Source organism: Pantherophis guttatus, chromosome 8 (assembly GCF_059756535.1).
Source record: "Pantherophis guttatus breed Tessera chromosome 8, ASM5975653v1, whole genome shotgun sequence".
In the NCBI taxonomy this organism is placed as follows: Eukaryota; Metazoa; Chordata; class Lepidosauria; order Squamata; family Colubridae; genus Pantherophis; species Pantherophis guttatus.
In genome coordinates this window covers 25,607,969-25,628,655 of record NC_142070.1, presented here as the reverse complement: position 1 = coordinate 25,628,655, position 20,687 = coordinate 25,607,969, and the positions used below count along the sequence as shown (strand labels likewise).

The following is a 20,687-nucleotide window of genomic DNA, read 5'->3' as shown; positions in this document are numbered from 1 at the left end:
TCACACAGGCTGATAGTTGGTCCGGTGGGCCCAGGTTTAACGAGGAACGCTGGGGAAGAGAGAAATGGGGCAGAAATGGGGCAGTTTTCCCCAGCCCCCCATACAACCACAAATTGAGGCTTCCCAAGGCCCAGCAAATCGCTCCGGGTCTTTTCCGCCCCGACCATTGTTGCAGGTCTCCCAGGCCTGTTGGATTGTTGGTTTGTTGCCCCCCCCGCTCCTATTCCGAGGGGGGGTCCCCAGCGCCGTCTGACCGCCAGCTAGCCTTCACAGCAACCGCCATCGCTGCCGCCACCGCGCCATCGTCGCCAGCCCCCGAAAGAGCCTGGCGACGTCCCAGAGGTCTTCGGGGGGTGCCCGACACATCTTACAACCCCTCGGGCAACCCCCCGGGCTTAGAAGCTTGCCGCGCGGCGGCGTCCCCGGCACAGCACCGCTCCCTCTAATTGATGGCCGCCGGCTGTGAAAAAACGCCGCCGACGCTGCCGACGCCCAGCTGATCAGCCTGGCGCTCCATGCATCGCCCCTTCCTCTCTACCCAGTCACGGAGGGAAAGAAAACCCTCTCCGTGCTGGCGAGGAGCTCCCCTGACTGGTCCTGGGGTCTAAGATCTTCAGCATGACCCCCAAAGAACCCAAAGGGTAGGTCGGTGCCCCATCATCAGATCGTAGTTCCAGCGGGCGCCGCCATCTTGGACATGCGCAGAAGCATTATTATCCCACTTCAGCTGCAGCCGTCAGAGCTGAATTGGGACATTTCTCACTATACACCTATACAATCACTAGGGCGGTAGCCTACTGGCTAAAAATGACCCAGATGGATGCCAGCAGACTCCCTAAAATATATCTAGAGGAACAGCAGATTTCAAATCCTCAAAGGTATTCCTGGCTAACCCGGCTGTCAGAAATATTGAACCGATATGGCGTAGAGTTCCCGTTGTGTGACACACTGAACCAAGTTAAACAACGGATTAAAGATATACATGGGCAAATGGATATGGCAACCCTTTCAACTAATCATTCCCTTAAACTGCTGACAGCAGTTAAAACAACTTTCACCCTGGAAAAGTATTTATATTTAGAAATCCCATCAGTGGAGAGACAGTTATTTGTTAAGTTTAGATTCGAACTTCTAGATACCAACGTTAGATTCGGCCGTTATCGGAAAATCCCGTATGACAAAATAATATGCATATGTGGGGTAAACGTCGTGGAGGACACGGTGCATATAATATTCGAATGTAGTCTCTATCAGGAAGTTAGAAATCAATATCTGTCCCCAATTATAAATAAATTTCCCCACTGGAATATAAGCCAAAAATTAGCATTTCTGTTGAGGGCTGACTCTCCTCCCCTGGTAAGAGTGATCACTTGATATCTTAAAAGGTTGACGGCAATACGAGCCAGTTATATCAAGGAAAATTTTATCGATTGTAAGAAAGATGAGCTCAGTTAGAGAGGAGCTATCCTATTTGGGTTATCTAGTCTTCTAGATTGTCTTGTCTTCTTGGCAACTTAGCTATTGAAATTTGATATGGTAAAATTTTAATGTCATCTATCATATATTTTTAGATTGCTATTTTTGTAACTGTTTTATCTTTTTCCCTTTTTCTCTTCTGTTTTGTTTGAAAAGGCCTTCGGGCTATTCAATAAACTATACTACTAATGACTTTTTCTATACCTGAAGAGCCTACCTCTGTGTGTCTGAAGTTTAAATTAATTTAATTCCACCTTGATTAATTTTACCTTTCTTACATCTTCTCCTCATGTGACCACAGTCATCATCTTCACATGCAGGTTTTGTGACATCTTTCATGCAAGATCTCAGATTACTTAATTTTTTAAAAAAAGGCAGTTAATACAATAATTCTATGTACTTAAGATAAGTATCTCTATGTACTGTGTCATGTTATTTATTATTTTGAGGGGAGATGATATGTGCTTAAAGTCTGAAGTTAAGATTATGTTCTTTCATTGTTGTAGTTATGACTGTTATTATAATAACTGGTCCTTGAAATTATCTCATTTTAATTGTAATACAGGTTATGGTATTATGTCAACGAACTAATTTGGCTCCTTTCAATTTAAACCAATCAAAACATTATTCTGTGGATCCCCACCCACTTCTTAATCTTCATTTATTTTTGAAATAAAGATATTTCTTACCACAAACAGGAATCATAGAATCCCTTCAATACCGAGTCACTGTATTAGTCCACATAAAACAGTACAGTATAACATTGTCATTTTTGAGAATCCCAACTTTATTTAAGAAATATCAAGGACCGAAACTGGATTTTTCCAATGCAATTTTCTGAACCACAAAATATAGCTAACAATTGCTATCTTTTATCCTTCTATGTTCCTCCATTGCATATCTGAAGTTATCAGGGATGAAATCCAGCAGGTTCTAACACGTTCTGGAGAACCGGTAGCGGAAATTTTGAGTAGTTCGGAGAACCGGCAAATACCACCTCTGGCTGGCCGCAGAGTGGGATGGGAATGGAGATTTTGCAATATCTTTCCCCCAGGTGTGGGGAGGGAATGGAGATTTTGCAATATCCTTTCCCTGGAGTGGTGTGGGAATGGTGATTTTGCAATATCCTTCCCTTGCCACATCCACTAAGCTATACCCACAGAACCGGTAGGGAAAAATTTTGGATTTCACCCCTGGAAGTTATATTAAATTTTTTCATGGATATTAAAGATATGTTAATTTTTTCTACCATGTCAGAAAATTAGATAAAATGGAGATTAATTTAGCCCTATGTGAAATTCACTTTTAGTATTATCTTTCATTTATGAAATAGATCACATAAAGAAAAAGATGCATATATACATGAATACATGGATTATATTATTCCTTTCTGGGTATTGTGCAGAAAACAGAAGAAAGAAATTATAAAGCTAGAGATAACATTTATGAGATTAGGAAAAGAAACATAGTTAAAACATAGTTTAAAAAACATAGTCAAATAGTTCTCACCTAATGAAGCTTCTTGGATGAGAAGACATATGTTTTCTTCTTCTTCCTTAAGGAAAAAAACAGTATTTCTTTATCCATACACTTTTTCATAACTTGCCTTCTATATTTCTTTCAGAAAAATCTCATCAGCTCCATCTAACTAGAACTTTCCTCCTCCTCTTCCTCTTGGTATATTTACTCTTCATTCATAGGTTTATTTTATGATTTGATCTTTAATGTGCTTTTTTTTTGCTGATCACTCAATTTTGTATTCAGTTAATATTCATTCTTAAACTTCTTCTTTTACCACATATACTTAAATATCTCTCAATCCGGCTGCATTAAATTTACTTTTAAGTTAGAACCAGGGGTGGGTTCTACTTAGCTTTGCTAACGGTTCGCAACAGGGCCGCACGAGCGTTTGCTTCACTCGCGCGCATGCGCAGAAGCATTTTGATGACATTGGGGTTGGTGGGCGGAGCCTCGCGCCGGTTTTACTACCGGTTCTATAGAACCGGTGCGAACCGGGGGCAACCCACCACTGGTCCTGACATTATAATTCCGAGAGAAGAAAGTGTGTAATTCCGATAGAAGAAAGTGTTTTATACTTAGCCATTTTTGCTTCTTCCAAAAAACCCACCAAACCTATTGATTTCTAGTGGCAAATGTATAATATCCACTATTTTTCTACCAGCTTTTTTACATATTAAAATGTACTCATTCATTTACACATCATTAGTACATTCCCAAAGTACACATATTCATTTATTTGCTCTAATTTTTCTTCATGTACACATAACTCGTAATTGTTTTCTCCATTTTCCCTGTCAAAAACTGTCACAAGTAAATGCCTTATTCTTTATTATGTAAATAGTACATGACCAGGATATCAGGGGTTAACTTATTCTTCACTACTTAATATATTCATATTTAACCACTCCCATATCCAGCTCCACCCCATGTATATATAAGGAGCTGTATGCATTCTTTCTGTGCTTCTATCTGTGATTATTCAGTGAATATAGAATGCCTTCTGTAAATAAACAGTGCTTTATTTGAATATCTAATTCTTAATTCATTTATTGAGTCTGATCCTGAAAATATCGTAACAATCTGGTAGCAGAGGATGGTTGAATTGACTCAATAAAACTTTAAATATGTCTGAGAGAGAAAACTCCAGAAACAAAAGAGAAAGGCCCAACACCAGGGCATACAGCAAAGAAATGGAAGCAGATCAAGAAATAATCGATGAGTCCACGAATGCAATATCGAGAGAATCTGAAGACTGCACTACTGACAACGAAGAAATAATGGATGAAACTGATGACCAAGAAGAAAACGAAATAGAAAACAACGAACTCAGGTCAGAGATACTAAAACTCTTAAAAAGCCAAAAGAACGATGAAAATCTCATCGCGAACCTCCAAGACATATTAAAAAACAACGGAGCAGCGAGAGAGAAGCACATCATTACGGATAAATCTAAAGACTCAAAAATGGTGAGCGATCTGCCTGCAGATAAAAATACAGCGAAAAAGAAAACTAACAGTCCCGCGCAAAATTTCGAATGGCAGCCATCTTGGTTTCAACAGACCCCTAAGATGAGTGAAGCAGAGCCAATCAGAAAGCTGGATTCAAAATATCTGGCGCGAAAAGCCTTACTCGATGCAAGAAATGAAAGGGAGAAAATTTACACCTCAGAAGAATCAGACACAGAAATCGAAGAAGCTTCAATAGATATGCGGGTAGAGTCAGCAATGAAAACGCTCTTTGCAGCTTTTGGACCAAAATTGAAAATCACTAAAGAATCAACGAAAAGCAAGCAAACATCTCAGAATCTACCCGCTTCTATCCGAACGACGAGAGCAGCGACGCCTGAACCCAGAGAGCCCTGCAGATACCACCCCACACCACAGACGATCCCAAGGACCAGCGTCCTCAACGAAAGAAAGCGAGCGCCTGCTATCACCAGGACTCCCAAGATCGAGCCGGAGACCGATTCCTCGGAGGAAGAGCAATGCGGGAGAGCTGCAGCAGCGAGAACCTCTCACGACGGCTTCAGGAGCGAAATGAACAACGCGCATGTGCAAGACTACGCAGACAACTTCGGGGGACATGAGGAACGGAGAGAACCATTCAGACTCGTTGCAAGCATACCCACGCCATTTTGCAACTTTCAACATTTACAAGATCACGGACTACCCCCAGTTGTAAGTAATGGATCCAACAATATTGGGAATTTGCCCAATGACTTCCCAAAACTGAGAATAGATGGTATTAATTTACAAGAATGGTGTCAGCAGCTCCAGGTTGTCTTTCTAAAAGAAAACTTATTATTTTTTATTACTAACCCCCCAAAAAGACCTTGGACTCTAAAATTGGACTGCCTACACCATAGAGCATTTTTCTTATTAATTTCCAGTATATCTCCTGCCATGTACCACAGTATTAAGCAAAATCTGACTGTCTCAGAAATTATTCAATGCATGTTTAAATTGTTTCACAGTGAAAGTGTAGCCACTACAACAAGAATGTCTAAAGATTTCTTCTCAGCTAGGATAAAGCCAGGGGTTACCATAAGTGAACATTTAATATCTTTAAACAAAATTAGAGCAGAACTGCATTTAAGGGGGGAAATAATTTCAGATCAAACAATGAAGAGTGTTATCATTAACTCACTAGACCCATCGTGGGATAACTATATATCTCATTTAGACACAATCAATTTAGGATATTTATCCATAGAAAACCTATCTAATAAGCTAATAGCTGAAGATAATTCAAGGAGGAGTCGTTGTAACAATCACATGGAACATAAACAATATAAGAGGGTAGCATTTCAAGAAAGATATCATGAACCAATTGGATGCCACAACTGTGGATCCAAGGAACATAATAGGAGAGATTGTCCTAAACTCCTCAGAAATAGACAAAAATCAGACCATAGAAATAGATACCACAACATACAGTCATCAATTAATAGACATAGATATAGAAGTCCACCCAACTATAGAGAACATAGAGGGGGCAGGGATAATTCAAAGGATAGAAGGTCTGGTTCACTGAATGGGTTAAACAAACATGAAAACACTAACATACAACGGACAGAAAACAACGATTGGCTTATCGATTCTGGAGCAACTAATCACACTACAAATAATAAAAATATATTATCTTCATTTGTAGAAGATAAATTTGTAATTAAAGTAGCTAATCAAGAAAAGGTCCAAGTCATAGGTAGAGGGAATATAACCTTACCTGGCCTAGGAAAAATAGAGGGGGTATTGTTAATACCTGAAATACCTCACAACATACTTAGTGCAATAAAACTAAGCAGAGATTCTGACATAAATATTGTGTTCTCAAAAGGAAAAGCAACATTAGAGAAGAACAGAATAAGCATAGGTACTGTGGTTATTAAAGGAGGTCTACCTTATTTAATGACAAAAGAGAGATGGTTACACAACATTGATTCCAACATGGAAGATAACGATGACATAGATAATGGAGACAATAGTAATAGTGACAATGAGGAACATGAGATTATTTATAATCACAAAGACACACCCAATGACAAAAAACCTAAAATTGGTAAACCAATTCATGATGAGTGTGCTCATGTCTTACATAGGAAATTAGGACATGCCAGTTTTCCTGTAGTACAAAAGATGACTGAACATGCTGAAGGTGTTAGAATAAAAAATTGTAAAAACTATTTGGAATGCTCAGTATGTAAATCTACAAAACTCAAAACTAGTCCCAAACCCAGAAAGTCAACAAGATCAACCAACAAAATTTTTGACTTGGTACATATGGATCTAGTTGGTCCATTAACACCATCAATCACATATAGAAAACGTTATTTTCTAACCATTGTGGATGACTATAGTCGTTATGGGTTTGTCTATACGCTAAAGCACAAAGATGAAACTTTTCAGAAATTTAAGGAGTTTTACAAACGCGTAGAAACACAACATAATATTAGAATAAAACAAATTATGACAGATAGGGGATGTGAATTCATGTCAAAAGAATTCTCCCAATGGCTAAAAGACAAAGGGATGTTACACTACACATCTAGCCCTTTCTCTGCATTCCAAAATGGAGTGGTAGAGAGAAAGAACTCAACATTACAAACCATGATTAGATGCACGTTAGAAGATGCTGGCTTAGGTAAACAATTCTGGTCAGAAGCTTTACAATATTCCAATTATACACAAAACTTGGTCCAGCATTGTTAACAAGACACCATATGAAGTAATGTATAGTAGGAAACCCAAAATAGCACACATGCACATATTTGGAGTCACTGCAGACGTACACATACCTAAGCAATTGAGACGTAAAGGTGAGAACGTATCCAGAAGACTCAGGTTCATGGGATACGAAACAGGCACAAAAGGGTACAGATTTATCGATAATAATAACAAATTTATAGTTTCCAGAACGGCTGTATTCCATGAACAGGCCAACTGGTCTAAAATACATCTTAATGAAATATTCCCAAACACTAATACAGACACCAAACAACAAGAAAAAAGGACTAGAGAAGAATACAATCACAACTCACATAAAAACAAAATCAAAACGTGGACAAACAGTCAACACAAAATAAAGACAGATTCATTAACAAAAAAGGAAGCAAGGTATTTACATGACAATGATAGTAAACCAGGAAGAACGATCAGAAGTAACAGAAATCAAGTGCCAAACAAATACAAAGATTATGTAATGTATATGGATGGAGAAACATCAACACCAAACACATACGAGGAAGTGTTAAAACTTCCCCCCGAAGAAAAGAAAAAGTGGGAATCAGCCATGACTAAAGAGATGGATAGTTTACGAGAATTAAATGTATTCACACCTACACCTGCACCTAAAGATAAAACTGTTATTGGCACCAGGTGGATATATAAAATCAAAAACTTAGAAGGAGGCAACACCTTATACAAAGCTAGACTAGTTGCACAAGGTTATGCACAAAAATATCCCGAGGATTACACAGACACATACTCTCCCAGAGTAAGAACTGAGAGTGTTAAAACGGCTCTGGTTATAGCATCAGCACTTAACCTTGATGTATTCCAATACGACATACAGACTGCATATCTACATGCAAAATTAGATAAAGAAATATATGTAAGAGCACCTCATAGTCAATACACAAACAAAAATGAAACGTGGTTGCTAACCAAAAGTTTATACGGGTTGAAACAATCTGGCAAACGATGGTATGAATGTTTAGTCAAAGTACTCAAAACTATGAATTTCAATGCTACTACTGCTGATAACTGTTTCTTTGTCAAAAAAGAGGGTGATTCTCTAGAATTTGTGTTAATTTATGTGGATGATATTTTGTATATAGGTAAACATAAAGAGAGGAGAGAGACATTTGTAACAAAACTAAATGAACATTTCTCTTTGAAATCGCTAGGTAAGGTAAATAAGTATCTTGGAGTTCAAATCAGTAAAACAAAAAGGGGATTCAAACTTTCTCAAAGAGATAAGATTATAGAACTTCTGAACAAATGTAACTTAAATAATGCTAAGCCCTGTGACACTCCCATGCAAACTGATTTCTTGAGGAACACGGATGAATCATCCCCTGAATTTAAAGATAATACACTTTATAGATCAGTCATCGGTTCCCTTCTATATATTTCCAATTGGACTAGACCTGATATTGCTTTGCCTCTCAACTTGTTGTCTAGGCACGTCAGCAAACCATTATTATATCATTGGGAAGCTGTCAAAAGAATATTAAGATATTTAAAGAATAGTTTAGACTTCTGTTTATTATTGGAACCCAATAATGTCAAAGAGCCCATCCTCACATGTTATGCCGATGCGGATTGGGCTGGCGATACCACATGTAGAAAAAGCACATCTGGCTATATATTTTTCCTTAACGATTGTCCAGTTTACTGGTATACTGGTAAACAAGATTTAGTAGCCACCTCAACGACTGAGGCAGAATATGTTTGTCTGTCTAAAGCCTCAAATAACCTCATATGGTTTAATGACTTATTGTCAAACACTTGGAAAAAACCTACATTACCATTTATCGTGCATGAAGATAACAAGGCTGCTATTGAAATATCTAGATCTGATGCTATTGGACAAAGGTCCAGACATATAGATATAAAATTCAAACATGTAAGGCAGTTATCTCAGGATGGATTTATTAAAGCAGTTCATTGCGAAACATCAGAGCAAATAGCTGACATATTGACAAAGCCTTTGCCTTCTAAGCAGCATAAATACTTGACTTCTAAGTTACAAGTTTTATATTGTTCTGAATCTGAATGTAATTGTTGTAATATATCGAATCGGCATTTAGAGGGGGATTTGTCACAAGTAAATGCCTTATTCTTTATTATGTAAATAGTACATGACCAGGATATCAGGGGTTAACTTATTCTTCACTACTTAATATATTCATATTTAACCACTCCCATATCCAGCTCCACCCCATGTATATATAAGGAGCTGTATGCATTCTTTCTGTGCTTCTATCTGTTATTATTCAGTGAATATAGAATGCCTTCTGTAAATAAACAGTGCTTTATTTGAATATCTAATTCTTAATTCATTTATTGAGTCTGATCCTGAAAATATCGTAACAAAAACAATTACCTTGTTCCTTGACAGATTAATTTTCAGATCCATTCTTCTCGCTGAATCATAAACCTACCTAACATCTGCTGGAAAATATTTGTATTCTCAGACACCATCAAAGAATCATTTTTTGCTTAAAAAATAAATATATATAGATGCCCAATTGATTTTTGACTGAGGATGGAGTACACAATTAAAAACAGCATATTACAAGAACAATAATAAAACATAGTAAAAAATATTTAAACTGTCATAAAGAGTCAAGACCAGGGGTGGGTTCTAAATTTTTTTACTACCGGTTCTGTGGGCATGGCTTATTTTGTGGGCCTAGTTTGGTGGTCATATGACAGTGGACATGGCTTGATGGTCATGTGACTGGGTGGGCATGGCCAAGTCAATGTCACTCACGTCAAGGGGTGCCTTGTCTGGCCCTTCCCCTTCCAGCCATTCCTTGTCACACCCAGCCTCAATGTATCTATAGTTCTGTAAAAATGTTGTTTACCTTTTTTCAACTTTATTATCTACATACTATAGATGTACTTTCATGGACCACTGAATCAAGACAGATGTAAAACTTGGTAGAAAATCCAGGTCTTAGGGACCTTCCAAAAGGCAGGCAGATTTTGGGAGTTATCTTAATCTCAGGACGAATGCTATATAGGGCAGGTACAGCAACAGGGGAAAAAAACCCCGTGTTGTGGTACCTGCCCTATATAGATGCCCTATATCAGTGATGGCTAACCTTTTTGCCATCGCGTGCCAGGAAAGGGGGGGTGGCGGGGAAGGTTCGTGCACACATGTGCCCACACCCATAATTCTATGTGCCCTTCCCTGCGCATGTGCGTGCAACCCCCCTCCCCCTCCGCTCCTGGCATGCGATGGCCCGGTAGGCCCGTTTTTCTTTCTTACCTGGCTCCAGATCCTCTCTATGCATCTGGGAAGGGTGAAAACAGCCTTTCCCACTCCTTCGGAGGCCCTCCGGAGGCCTGAAATGGCCCATTTCCCAACTCCTGGTGGGACAGGAAGTGACCTTTTTTACTGTCCCCAGCCTCCAGAACCTCTCTAGGAATCTCTGGAGGCTGGGACAGCAAAAAACGAAGGAGTGAGAAAGGCTGTTTTCGCCCTTCCCAAATGCATAGAGAGGATCTGGAGCAGGTGAGAAAGAAAAACAGGCCTACCCACTCCCCCACTTCAGGCCCTCTAGAGGCAGGAAACAGCCTGTTTCCCTATTTCTGGTGGGCCCAGAAGGCCCGAAAATCAGGGGGCCGGCACACACATGCGTGCCAGAGCTGAGCTGGCATGCCCACTGATATGGCTACGCATGCCACCTGTGGCACATGTGCCATAGGTTCGCCATCATGGCCCTATAGAGATGCCCTGTGTAGATGCCCTATATAGATGGCTTTCTTAACACAACTTAAGTAATGGGATCTGGAGCATGTCTACCTCATCAGATCTTATTGGATGGCTGAAGTAATTGTAAATAGGCACTCCTGCAATAACCAGGTTCAGTGTCATGAAGGGCTTCATAGGTAATAATCAGTACTTCACACTGCCCCTAGAAGCTTCCTGGTACCTACTATGACTTGTGAATCAATGTTGTTATAAGGCTACACTGATATGTGCCCATAACTATTTGTGCCCCTGCCTTCTGAATGAAGAGTTACCAAATAGTCTTTAAGGCCAGTCCATATAGAATGCATTGAATAATCCAGGTGAATAGTGAGCAAGGTATGAATAACAATGAGTACAACCTCCTGATGCAAGAATTTGTGCAACTGGGTTTGTGCAAACCCAGATCATGATTGCCACCTGCTTTTTATACCTCTACATCTTCACATAAGAAGCATGATACATTTTTGGCTTACTCTCTAGTTAGGCTTGATCCATTTGCTATGCTTTTTATTTATTCTCATATCCATCACATATCCATGACCATACTTGACATTCATCTTTCAATTCTGTATCATGGAAAAAGTTCCTTAATTCATACCTATTCATTTCATCATTCAAAGGTTTAAATCAACAGTTTCTTTCCTACGTTCATGCATTTCTCATGAAATACAGAAGCCTTTTTATGCATACTCCCTCACTGACATCAACACACATTGCATTGCACTTCCTAGATTTTGCTCATGATCCCTCCCTTGTACCTTTGCAATTAGTATTCTCCCAAACTCCTCCCCAAACCACAAACTAATCTCCAATAGGACTGAGAAACAGTTTGGTGTAGCTATTAGGAGACCATGAATTAGAATCCCATTTTAAGCAGAAAGCCAGCTGGATGACTTTGGTCCAGTCCCTCTCTCTCAGCCCTGTAAAGCAGCCAATGGCAAGCCACTTCTGAAATATTGGGAAGAAAACTACAGACAGTAATCCAGGTAATCACCAGGAGTCAACCCTGACCTGAAGGCACCAAAACAAGCAAGCAAGCAGGCAGGCAGGCAAGCAGGCAAGCAAACAAACTTTCCCGACCACAAGGAATGATAATCACATTCTTTTGATGATCAGACACACTTACTCACATTGTCTGTGGAGATTCTCAGTCATCCAGGTCATAGTTGTCCCAAAGGTGTGTTTTCAAAAGGCAACTGGACTTTCTTATTGTTCCTTGAATATGTTTTGCTTCTTATCCAAGAAGCTTCTTCAGTTCTCTGAAGAAGAACTGAACTGTATTATTGTATTAATTAAGATATGCAATGCAGGTTCCAGACAGATGAGCTATATTCGAGAATTGGCCTAGCAAATGTTTTGTATGCTCCAGTTAGCAGTACAATATTACCAGAGAAGAAGCTACGCAAGATTAGGTTAACAATTCTTAATGCCTTTTTGGCAATGTTGTTACAGTGGGCTCTGGCACTTCGATCATTTGAGATAAGTACTCCAAGGTCCTTGACAGAGTGAGAGTCGTCTACGAGGTCGTATCCGCCCAGCTTGTATTTTGTGTTCTGATTTTTTTTTGCCGATGTGTAAGACTGAGCATTTGTTGGTTGAGATTTGAAATTGCCAAATGTTTGACCATTCTGATACATAGTCAAGGTCTTTTTGAAGGGTAGCAGCATTGTCGGTGGTGTTGAGATCTTTCACTACCACTGTTAAGTTCAATAATTCTCACTTTTTCCTATAAATAATTACCTCAGACACATACACACATACACACACACAGTATATACCCACCCTACACGCATATATTCCTTACTTCATGTGTACCTATGATTAGACTTTCTTTCAACCACTTATACAATTACCTGTGGTTGCATATGCATTCTAATTACTTTAAAATAAAAATAATTTTAGTTTGTGTAGTGATTTTAAAACGTGAAACATGATAAATTTACATTTAAATGTGAACCAAATAAACTCTTAGTTCATTTAGTTGATATTCATATCAATGAATTAGCATATTCACTGTTAGTCCATCCTTTGTTCATACTAGAATACGTATATTGAAACTCACTTGTACTGAAGTGAACAGGGCAGCCGCCCATATTTCAATTTTCTAACAGCCCCCCTGTTACCTTTAAGGCCGTTATGTGAGCAGTCAACATATTGAATTAATTCCCCCCCCCCAAAAATAAATCTGGGCTGAAATAATAAAAGGGCTTCTGAAAACAGTTGAAAATATGCTTGGCTTTCTGTGTGTATATTGAAAACGCAGAGCAAAATAGCCAAATTTTACTAACAGAAACAGAATGCTAAACTGAAACAAGTTTACAAATGATTTTAACATCAAATGATAGGCTGTCATTTGTTCTTAAACAATCAACCACATTCTCTCTCTTTTTCTGTCTGTTCTCCAACTGCCAAAGGCCTGAAGGAAGACCAAACTTTCCTCACCAGGCAGCAGTTGGAAGTTTGGCAGATGCTCCAGCCGGTACTCAGTTTTTTTGGATTCAGTTCTTCACATCTGTCAGTGGTCAGACAATTTTTGATGTGTAGTCTAGTCTAGCTTGTCCCCTTTAATGCAATAACTTTATCAATCAATGATTATTTATATTCACCCCCTTTTTATGGTGAGCAACTGTGGTTTCAAAAACCAGAGGTTTCTTTTTCCTTATAACTATCCATCTGTCTTTAATAACAGCAATAATAGCAACTATGCCTGGCAGCAGCTGTTAAAAATACAGCTTTGCCTCCTTTTAAAATAAAATACAATCATCAGACAGGTGCCATCATATTTACTCATATGATATGCCACTTTAATTTCTATTTGGTATAAAACAGGGGTATTAAACTGGCAGCCCAAGGACCAGATGCGTCACGTGTGGGTCACGCCCACCCCCACTCTGCAAAGGGAAAAAATATACGTCACATGACAGCGACATGACATGGCGAGTTTGACTCTGGTGGTATAAAATCACAACTTTAGTGTATAACATTTCGTGTTTAAGTCTGGTTAGGTTGACTTGGTTACTTATATATTTCACAGGCTGAGTTGAAGCTAAATTATACTCCATGGTCTTAGTCATAAAAAAAGAAACATATATGGCTTCCTCTTTTAATAATTTATAAAGTCAAAAATGTACAAAAAGCATTGTTCTGCTCATATTTCTGTGAAAAAAAATGGAATGTACTTAGTTTTCTATAGACAATGTTTTAAGGATTGTTTTTTTAGGAATAACTGCAAACAACTGTTCTACTAGAGATTATAAGTGGTGCCTATTTTCACTTTTTCACTCAATGAAAAAGTTGGGACAATAGGCCTGTCCCAATTTTTGATCATACCTTGGAAAGAAAACTTACTTTCCTAAACCATTTCACCAGTATATTCCACAGATACAAATCTCAGGAAGCACATTTTCCCCTGATTATGCTTTCATAAAAGGCATTCAGCCATGCATTTTTCCAGTGACAACTAAATCATTTTGTTCACTAGCACATAGGAACTCTTAGGGCAAAGCATAAATAATATATATATATATATTTATTTGTTTAATATATATATATATATTTGTTTTCTCAGGTTTTCGCGGGTGTTTGTATGTAGGTCTTCGGTTATTCGGGTCTTCTCCCACGTAAAATTGGAAGTGTCTTGGCGACGTTTCGACGAAGTCTCATTCGTCATCTTCAGGCTGGTGTTCTCGGCTTCGTGCTTCCAGCAAGCTCCTGGAAGCACGAAGCCGAGAACACCAGCCTGAAGATGACGAATGAGACTTCGTCGAAACGTCGCCAAGACACTTCCAATTTTACGTGGGAGAAGACCCGAATAACCGAAGACCTACATATATATATATATATATATATATATATATATATATATATATATATATATATGTTTTCTGAGGTTTTCGCGGGTGTTTGTATGTAGGTCTTTGGTTATTCGGGTTTTCTCCCGCGTAAAATTGGAGGTGTCTTGGCAACGTTTCGATGATTGGGTGGGAGCTTGGTTGTGTTCTGATTGGATGGAAGTGTGTTCTGATTGGTTGGGAATTTGGCTGTGCTCTGATTGGATGGATGGAGGGTTGGAGCACAGCCAACCTCCCATCCAATCAGAGCACAGCCAAATCCCCAACCAATCAGAACACACTTCCACCCAATCAGAACACAGCCAAGCTCCCACCCAATCAGTTCACACCCCCACTGGCAGTTAAAAGGAAGAAACAGCTGCGATCACACACATTGCTCCTAGAAGCACGAAGCCGAAAACACCAGCCTGAAGATGACGAATGAGACTTCGTCGAAACGTTGCCAAGACACCTCCAATTTTACGCGGTAGAAAACCCGAATAATATATATATTGTCCAGTCACTTGTTGAGATGGCTATAGAATTCAAATAAATAAATATAATTTCCACTATTGCTTGAACCTATACCTACCTATGTGTTACTTTATTATATTGAAATTATTGAATAATCATCCTCTTTGGAAAACAAGTTTTCTTTTTTTAAAAAAAACTTTATTTATATGGCCCAGTTTGTAATGGCAGCCTTGACTGGTTAACATAAGATTAGGCTATTATTGTCTCTAAAGGATTGGCTAAGTGTTGAAAGGACACATAATAAAGAGCAAGTACTCTTTTCCTTATCTTTCTCCACCTTTTTTTCTAATTTCTAGGACAAAACACACCATGTAATTTTTATTTCATCTTCACTGCTTATCTGGTTACATAGGAATCTATACACTACATCATGATCATCATCATTTTAGCCATTCTCTATCCACTGCAGGATGCAGACCTCTTCTGCATGTTTCCAACCAATATGGTCCTAAGTTTTCTTTTGCCAATTGGACCTGCAATACTTGCTGATGTCGTTGATCTATCTTGTTTTAGGTCTCTTTTGTGGACACTTTTTATCAGTACAATACATATCCACTATTAAGTTGACTTTAATAAAAAAAAAATAAAAGTAAATGTACAACCTTAACCTTTCTTTGTACACAGTGAACATTAGTGCCCTTTAAATTCTAAATGGCTCTATTTATTTTTTAAACTCTATTTTTATATGGCCATGTAAAGCAACATTCAATTTTGTGCTGACAGGAAATAAGATAATTGTCAGGCCTGGAAGCCATCTTTTGCATTGGGCCTTCAGGCCTGCCACATTTACTACTGTGGGAATCTCCCGACAATAATGCACACTGATCTTTCAGTATACTTCTTTAGCCATCTTACAGCAAAAAAAAAATTTCAAATTAATTTATTGATAATTAATTAATTTATAATTAATTTATTAAAGAATTATGAAATTCTTTTAAAAAAATTCACAGGGAACCTTGACATCAAAAAAAGAACAGTTGTTACCATTATTTGTATGGATGCTGCCACTTGGAAGAATTTTGCCCTCAGAATTGATCTGAAAATCATTAAAATTAAATCACAGTTGCAGATTTTGTTAGGAATATATAAAATACTTACAAAAAAATAATACCTGGCCACCATCTAGAAAATAATGTGTGCCAAGAAGAAAAAAAGCCCTTGTACAAATTTTTAAGCACACTGTTGCTCTTTCAAAATAAAAGGATCGACATATAAATCTAGATTCTCTTTGTCGTGTGTGAGTTTATGCAGACACTCACACTTTTAAGAGATGGTTTAAATCTTCGGTCAGCTTTATGACTTTATATTATTATATTATTCTTTGTCCTGGCTGCCATACATTCATTTGATGTTTTTTTGGAATGTATGTAACTGGATTATTTGGAATAGCAACCACAATGCAACATTCAACATATTGATATGATTCATGGTTTTGACATGAAAAGAATGGCTATGGTTAGATAGAGCGAATAGAATTCAGAGATTAAAAAGACTTTCAGAGCATACAAAGTTTAATGAAATGCATGCATGCGGATTTGAACTTTTCTAGATTTTCCTTATTTTTAAAAGCTGGAATTCTTTTCCAACAGAGATATCCTACAGTTTAACAATTAAAAAAGATGGTTAGACGGTTGTGATCAACTATATATTTCTGATTAGTTTTAAAAATGATTTGTCACTGTTTTGCCATGACCTCCTGGCACCTGTTGTATTTTTAATCATTTTGTTTTATGGATTTTCCACATCACATCTGCTTACACAAAAGATCAGTAAATTAAACTGTCTAATTTAGAAGCTTAAAATATTCATTTCTAAGAACGAATATGTCTTTACTAATTTGTGATCAGGTCACTATCTTCACTTGCTTTCTTCCATTCTTTTACTGGACTGAGTTAGCTTCTCCATATATCAGTGGTGGGTTGCCCCCGGTTCGGACCAATTTTCAAGAACCGGTAGTAAAACCCGTGGGAAGCCCTGCGCACCACCCCAGATGTTGTCATTGGTGATCTGCGCATGCACAGAAGCTTCTGTGCATGTGCAGAAGCAAGGCATGCACATGCATGAAGCAAACACGCATATGTGCGATCCTGTTGCAAGCCGGTAGTAAAGGTAAGTAGAACCCACCCGTCATATATATATATATATATATATATATATGCTCTTTGGGACAATTTGCAAATATTCCCTTATTTGCTTTGGCTAAATTAAACATGTTTTATAGAAGCATGATAATCATGATTTTTATTTGTCATGTATAATATGCACCATTTGTTTAAGAGCCCAAGACACTGTATTACCTCTCTTCCCCTAGTGTTTTCCACAACATGTTAAATAATACACTACACTGAGTCCTGAAAATACCTTTCTTTTGTTTTGATGTTGACTTTTTGGATTCCCTTACATTTTTTTTACAAATAAATTTAATATTTAATGGAAACTGAAACTGTTCAATTTAGCATATATAATATAATATAGAGCATGATGGCTCAGTGGTTAAAGATGCTGAGCTTGTCAGCTGGAGAGCTGACATCCTGGGTTCAAGACCTGTGTGACCAAGGTGAGTTCCCATTACTTGAATAGAATAGAATAACAGAGTTGGAAGGAACCTTGGAGGTCTTCTAGTCCAACCCACTGCTTAAGCAGGAAACCCTATACCATTTCAGACAAATGGTTGTCCAATCTCTTCTTAAAAACTTCCAGTGCTGGAGCATTCACAACTTCTGGAGGCAAGTTGTTCCACTGATTAATTGTTCTAGCTGTCAGGAAATTTCTCCTTAGCTCTAAGTTGCTTCTCTCGTTGATTAGTTGCCACCCATTGCTTCTTGTCCTGTCCTCAGGTGCTTTGGAGAATAGCTTGGCTCCTTCTTCTTTGTGGCAGCCCATGAGATATCAGAACACTGCTATCATGTCACCGCTAGTCCTTCTTTTCATCAAACTAGACATACCCAATTCAAGCGACTGTTCTTTATATGTTTTAGCCTCCAGTCCCCTAATCATCTTTGTTGCTCTTCTCTGCATTCTTTCTAGAGTCTCAACATCTTTTTTACATCGTGGCGACCAAAACTGGATGCATTATTCCAAGTATGGCCTTACCAAGGCATTATAAAGTGGTATTAACACTTCACGTGATCTTGATTCTATCCGTCTGTTTATGCCGCCTAGAACTGTGTTGGCTTTTTTTGGCAGCTGTAGCACACTGCTGGCTCATATTTAAATAATTGTTCACCAGGACTCCAAGATCCCTCTCACAGTTACTACTATTGAGCGAAGTACCACCTATATTGTACCTGTGCATTTTGTTTTTCTTGCCTAAATGTAGAACCTTACTTGCCCCTGTTACTGTCTATCTAATAGTTCAAAAGTATGCAAATGTATCAGTGGTGGGTTGCCTCCGGTTCGGACCGGTTCACAAGAACTCCCACAAACCGGTGGGAGGCCCTGCCTACCACCCCGGATGTTGTCATCGGTGATCTCCACATGCACAGAAGCAAGACACACCCGCTTGCTTCGCTTGCGCATGTGTGCAATCCTCTTGTGAACTGGTAGAAAGGTAAGTAGAATCCATCCCTGAAATGTATGTATCATATTTTTCAGAGTATAAGACGCACCGGAGTATAAGACGCACCTACCTTTTTTGGTTGTTTTTTTTTTAAAAAGTTTTTTTTATTTTTTAGACAAACACACATACAAACATACAATGTATTTTCTTTGAACAGAGTATTTGGCCGGTTCACAAATTTAAACAGTGTTTAGTCATTTCAATTAAATTTACAATTTCTATATTTCCTTTTTGCCATATTTATTCCTCATCTATTTTTTTAAAAAACCAATATTAACCTTCTCTCATCTCTCATCTTAATCAAATTCAATTTTCTCTTCTATTCTATATTATATCCCTTCCCATTGTCATCTATTTTTATATCCATTCTCACATTGGTTAATTATGTAATATTACAGTTGTTTAATACAAATTCAACATTTTAATATAAATCAATCATCAGTTATATAACTATCTTTTTTGTATATTAATCAATATGAACATGAATATTCCAATTATTTCCATGCAATCCAATTTCTTACAAATCAATTAATTATATTTACCAATAATAATAAACCAAATAATTTCCCCCATATATTCCTCCAAAGCACAACTTAACCTTTTCTGCTTTCAACACAATATACAATTAATAGTATCTCAATTATTACAATTCCCTAGTTAAATAGAGCTTTCCCCTTATGTTACTCATTTTCACATCTTAAACTCTCCCAATAACCCAAAGTTTTGCCCATATAGAAAAATATTCCAATTATTATTCATTTCATTTTTACAATCATGATTTCCCCTTTATTTCTTACTACTATTCATATTTCAATTCTAAATATGTATAACACCTTTCTCTTTCATTTCTTTTTCTTTTTCTCCCTTCCCATTTTTATTTTTCCTTTTTTCTTTTGTGTTTTAAAATCTTGAACTCTCCTCTTTTGCCCTAAATTTCCCATTGTTTGCACCTATCTTTTTTGGTGAGGAAAAAGAAAAAGAAATCTTCTCTGCCTCATTTTGCCATGTTGCAGCAAAGAGCCTGCTTTACTTTCAGTTTCGTTTTTCAGCATAGCTAGGGGAAAAAAATCTGCTCCAGCACTCTTTGCAGCAAGCAGCAGAGCCCTGTGCAAAACAGTTGAGAGCAAATCAGCTGAGAGTCGGGAGGCCGATCTAATCAACTTGTGCTAATTAACCTATACTGAAGCTGAAAAGACCTGTTTTTTTCCTGCTGTTTGCTTGCAAGGAGGTAACTGCTGTGAGGCACAGGTTACATTCGGTGTATAAGACGCACCTAAATTTTCACCCCCTTTTGGGGGGTAAAAAGGTGCGTCTTATACTCTGAAAAATACGGTAGATTCATAGGTACCACAGCATTCTGTGTTCCTTTGGTCTGTAGCCACACTGGCCTTGGCTCCCTTGGCCAAGAAACAGAGATGAGCAAGTGCCCTAGAGTTGAACATGACTGACAGGGAAACCTTTACTTTTTTTTAAAAAAAAATATAATATACATGTATACATACATACATTTTTGGGGGGATGTATAATTAATGAGGTTGTTTTAATTTATTGTTACTGCACTGTTATATAACTATTTGTATAATATTATATTAGAGTTATTGTTGTTTATAAACCAGATATATTCTATATGCTATAGAAATACTGGGAGGAAGGGTTCAGAAGAGATAATAATGGAGCACATTTTGTAAGTTGTTCCAGTGGCATATTGCCCTGTGGGTTAATAGCATTGCCATGTGAACTCATATAATCATGTTCTATTAGATTGCTGATTTGATGGTTGCCAA

At 37.9% G+C, this 20,687-nt stretch overlaps 1 protein-coding gene across 1 annotated transcript in view; it reads right to left on the bottom strand.

Moving 5' to 3' along the window:
• Positions 1 to 20,687, bottom strand: part of LOC117679973 (uncharacterized) — a 294,700-nt gene that overhangs the window by 26,297 nt on the left and 247,716 nt on the right. Inside the window, exon 5 of the mRNA XM_087874976.1 lies at positions 2,986 to 3,031. Within this exon, the coding sequence (XP_087731102.1) occupies positions 2,986 to 3,031 (46 nt within the window). The remainder of the gene's footprint in view (positions 1 to 2,985; positions 3,032 to 20,687) is intronic.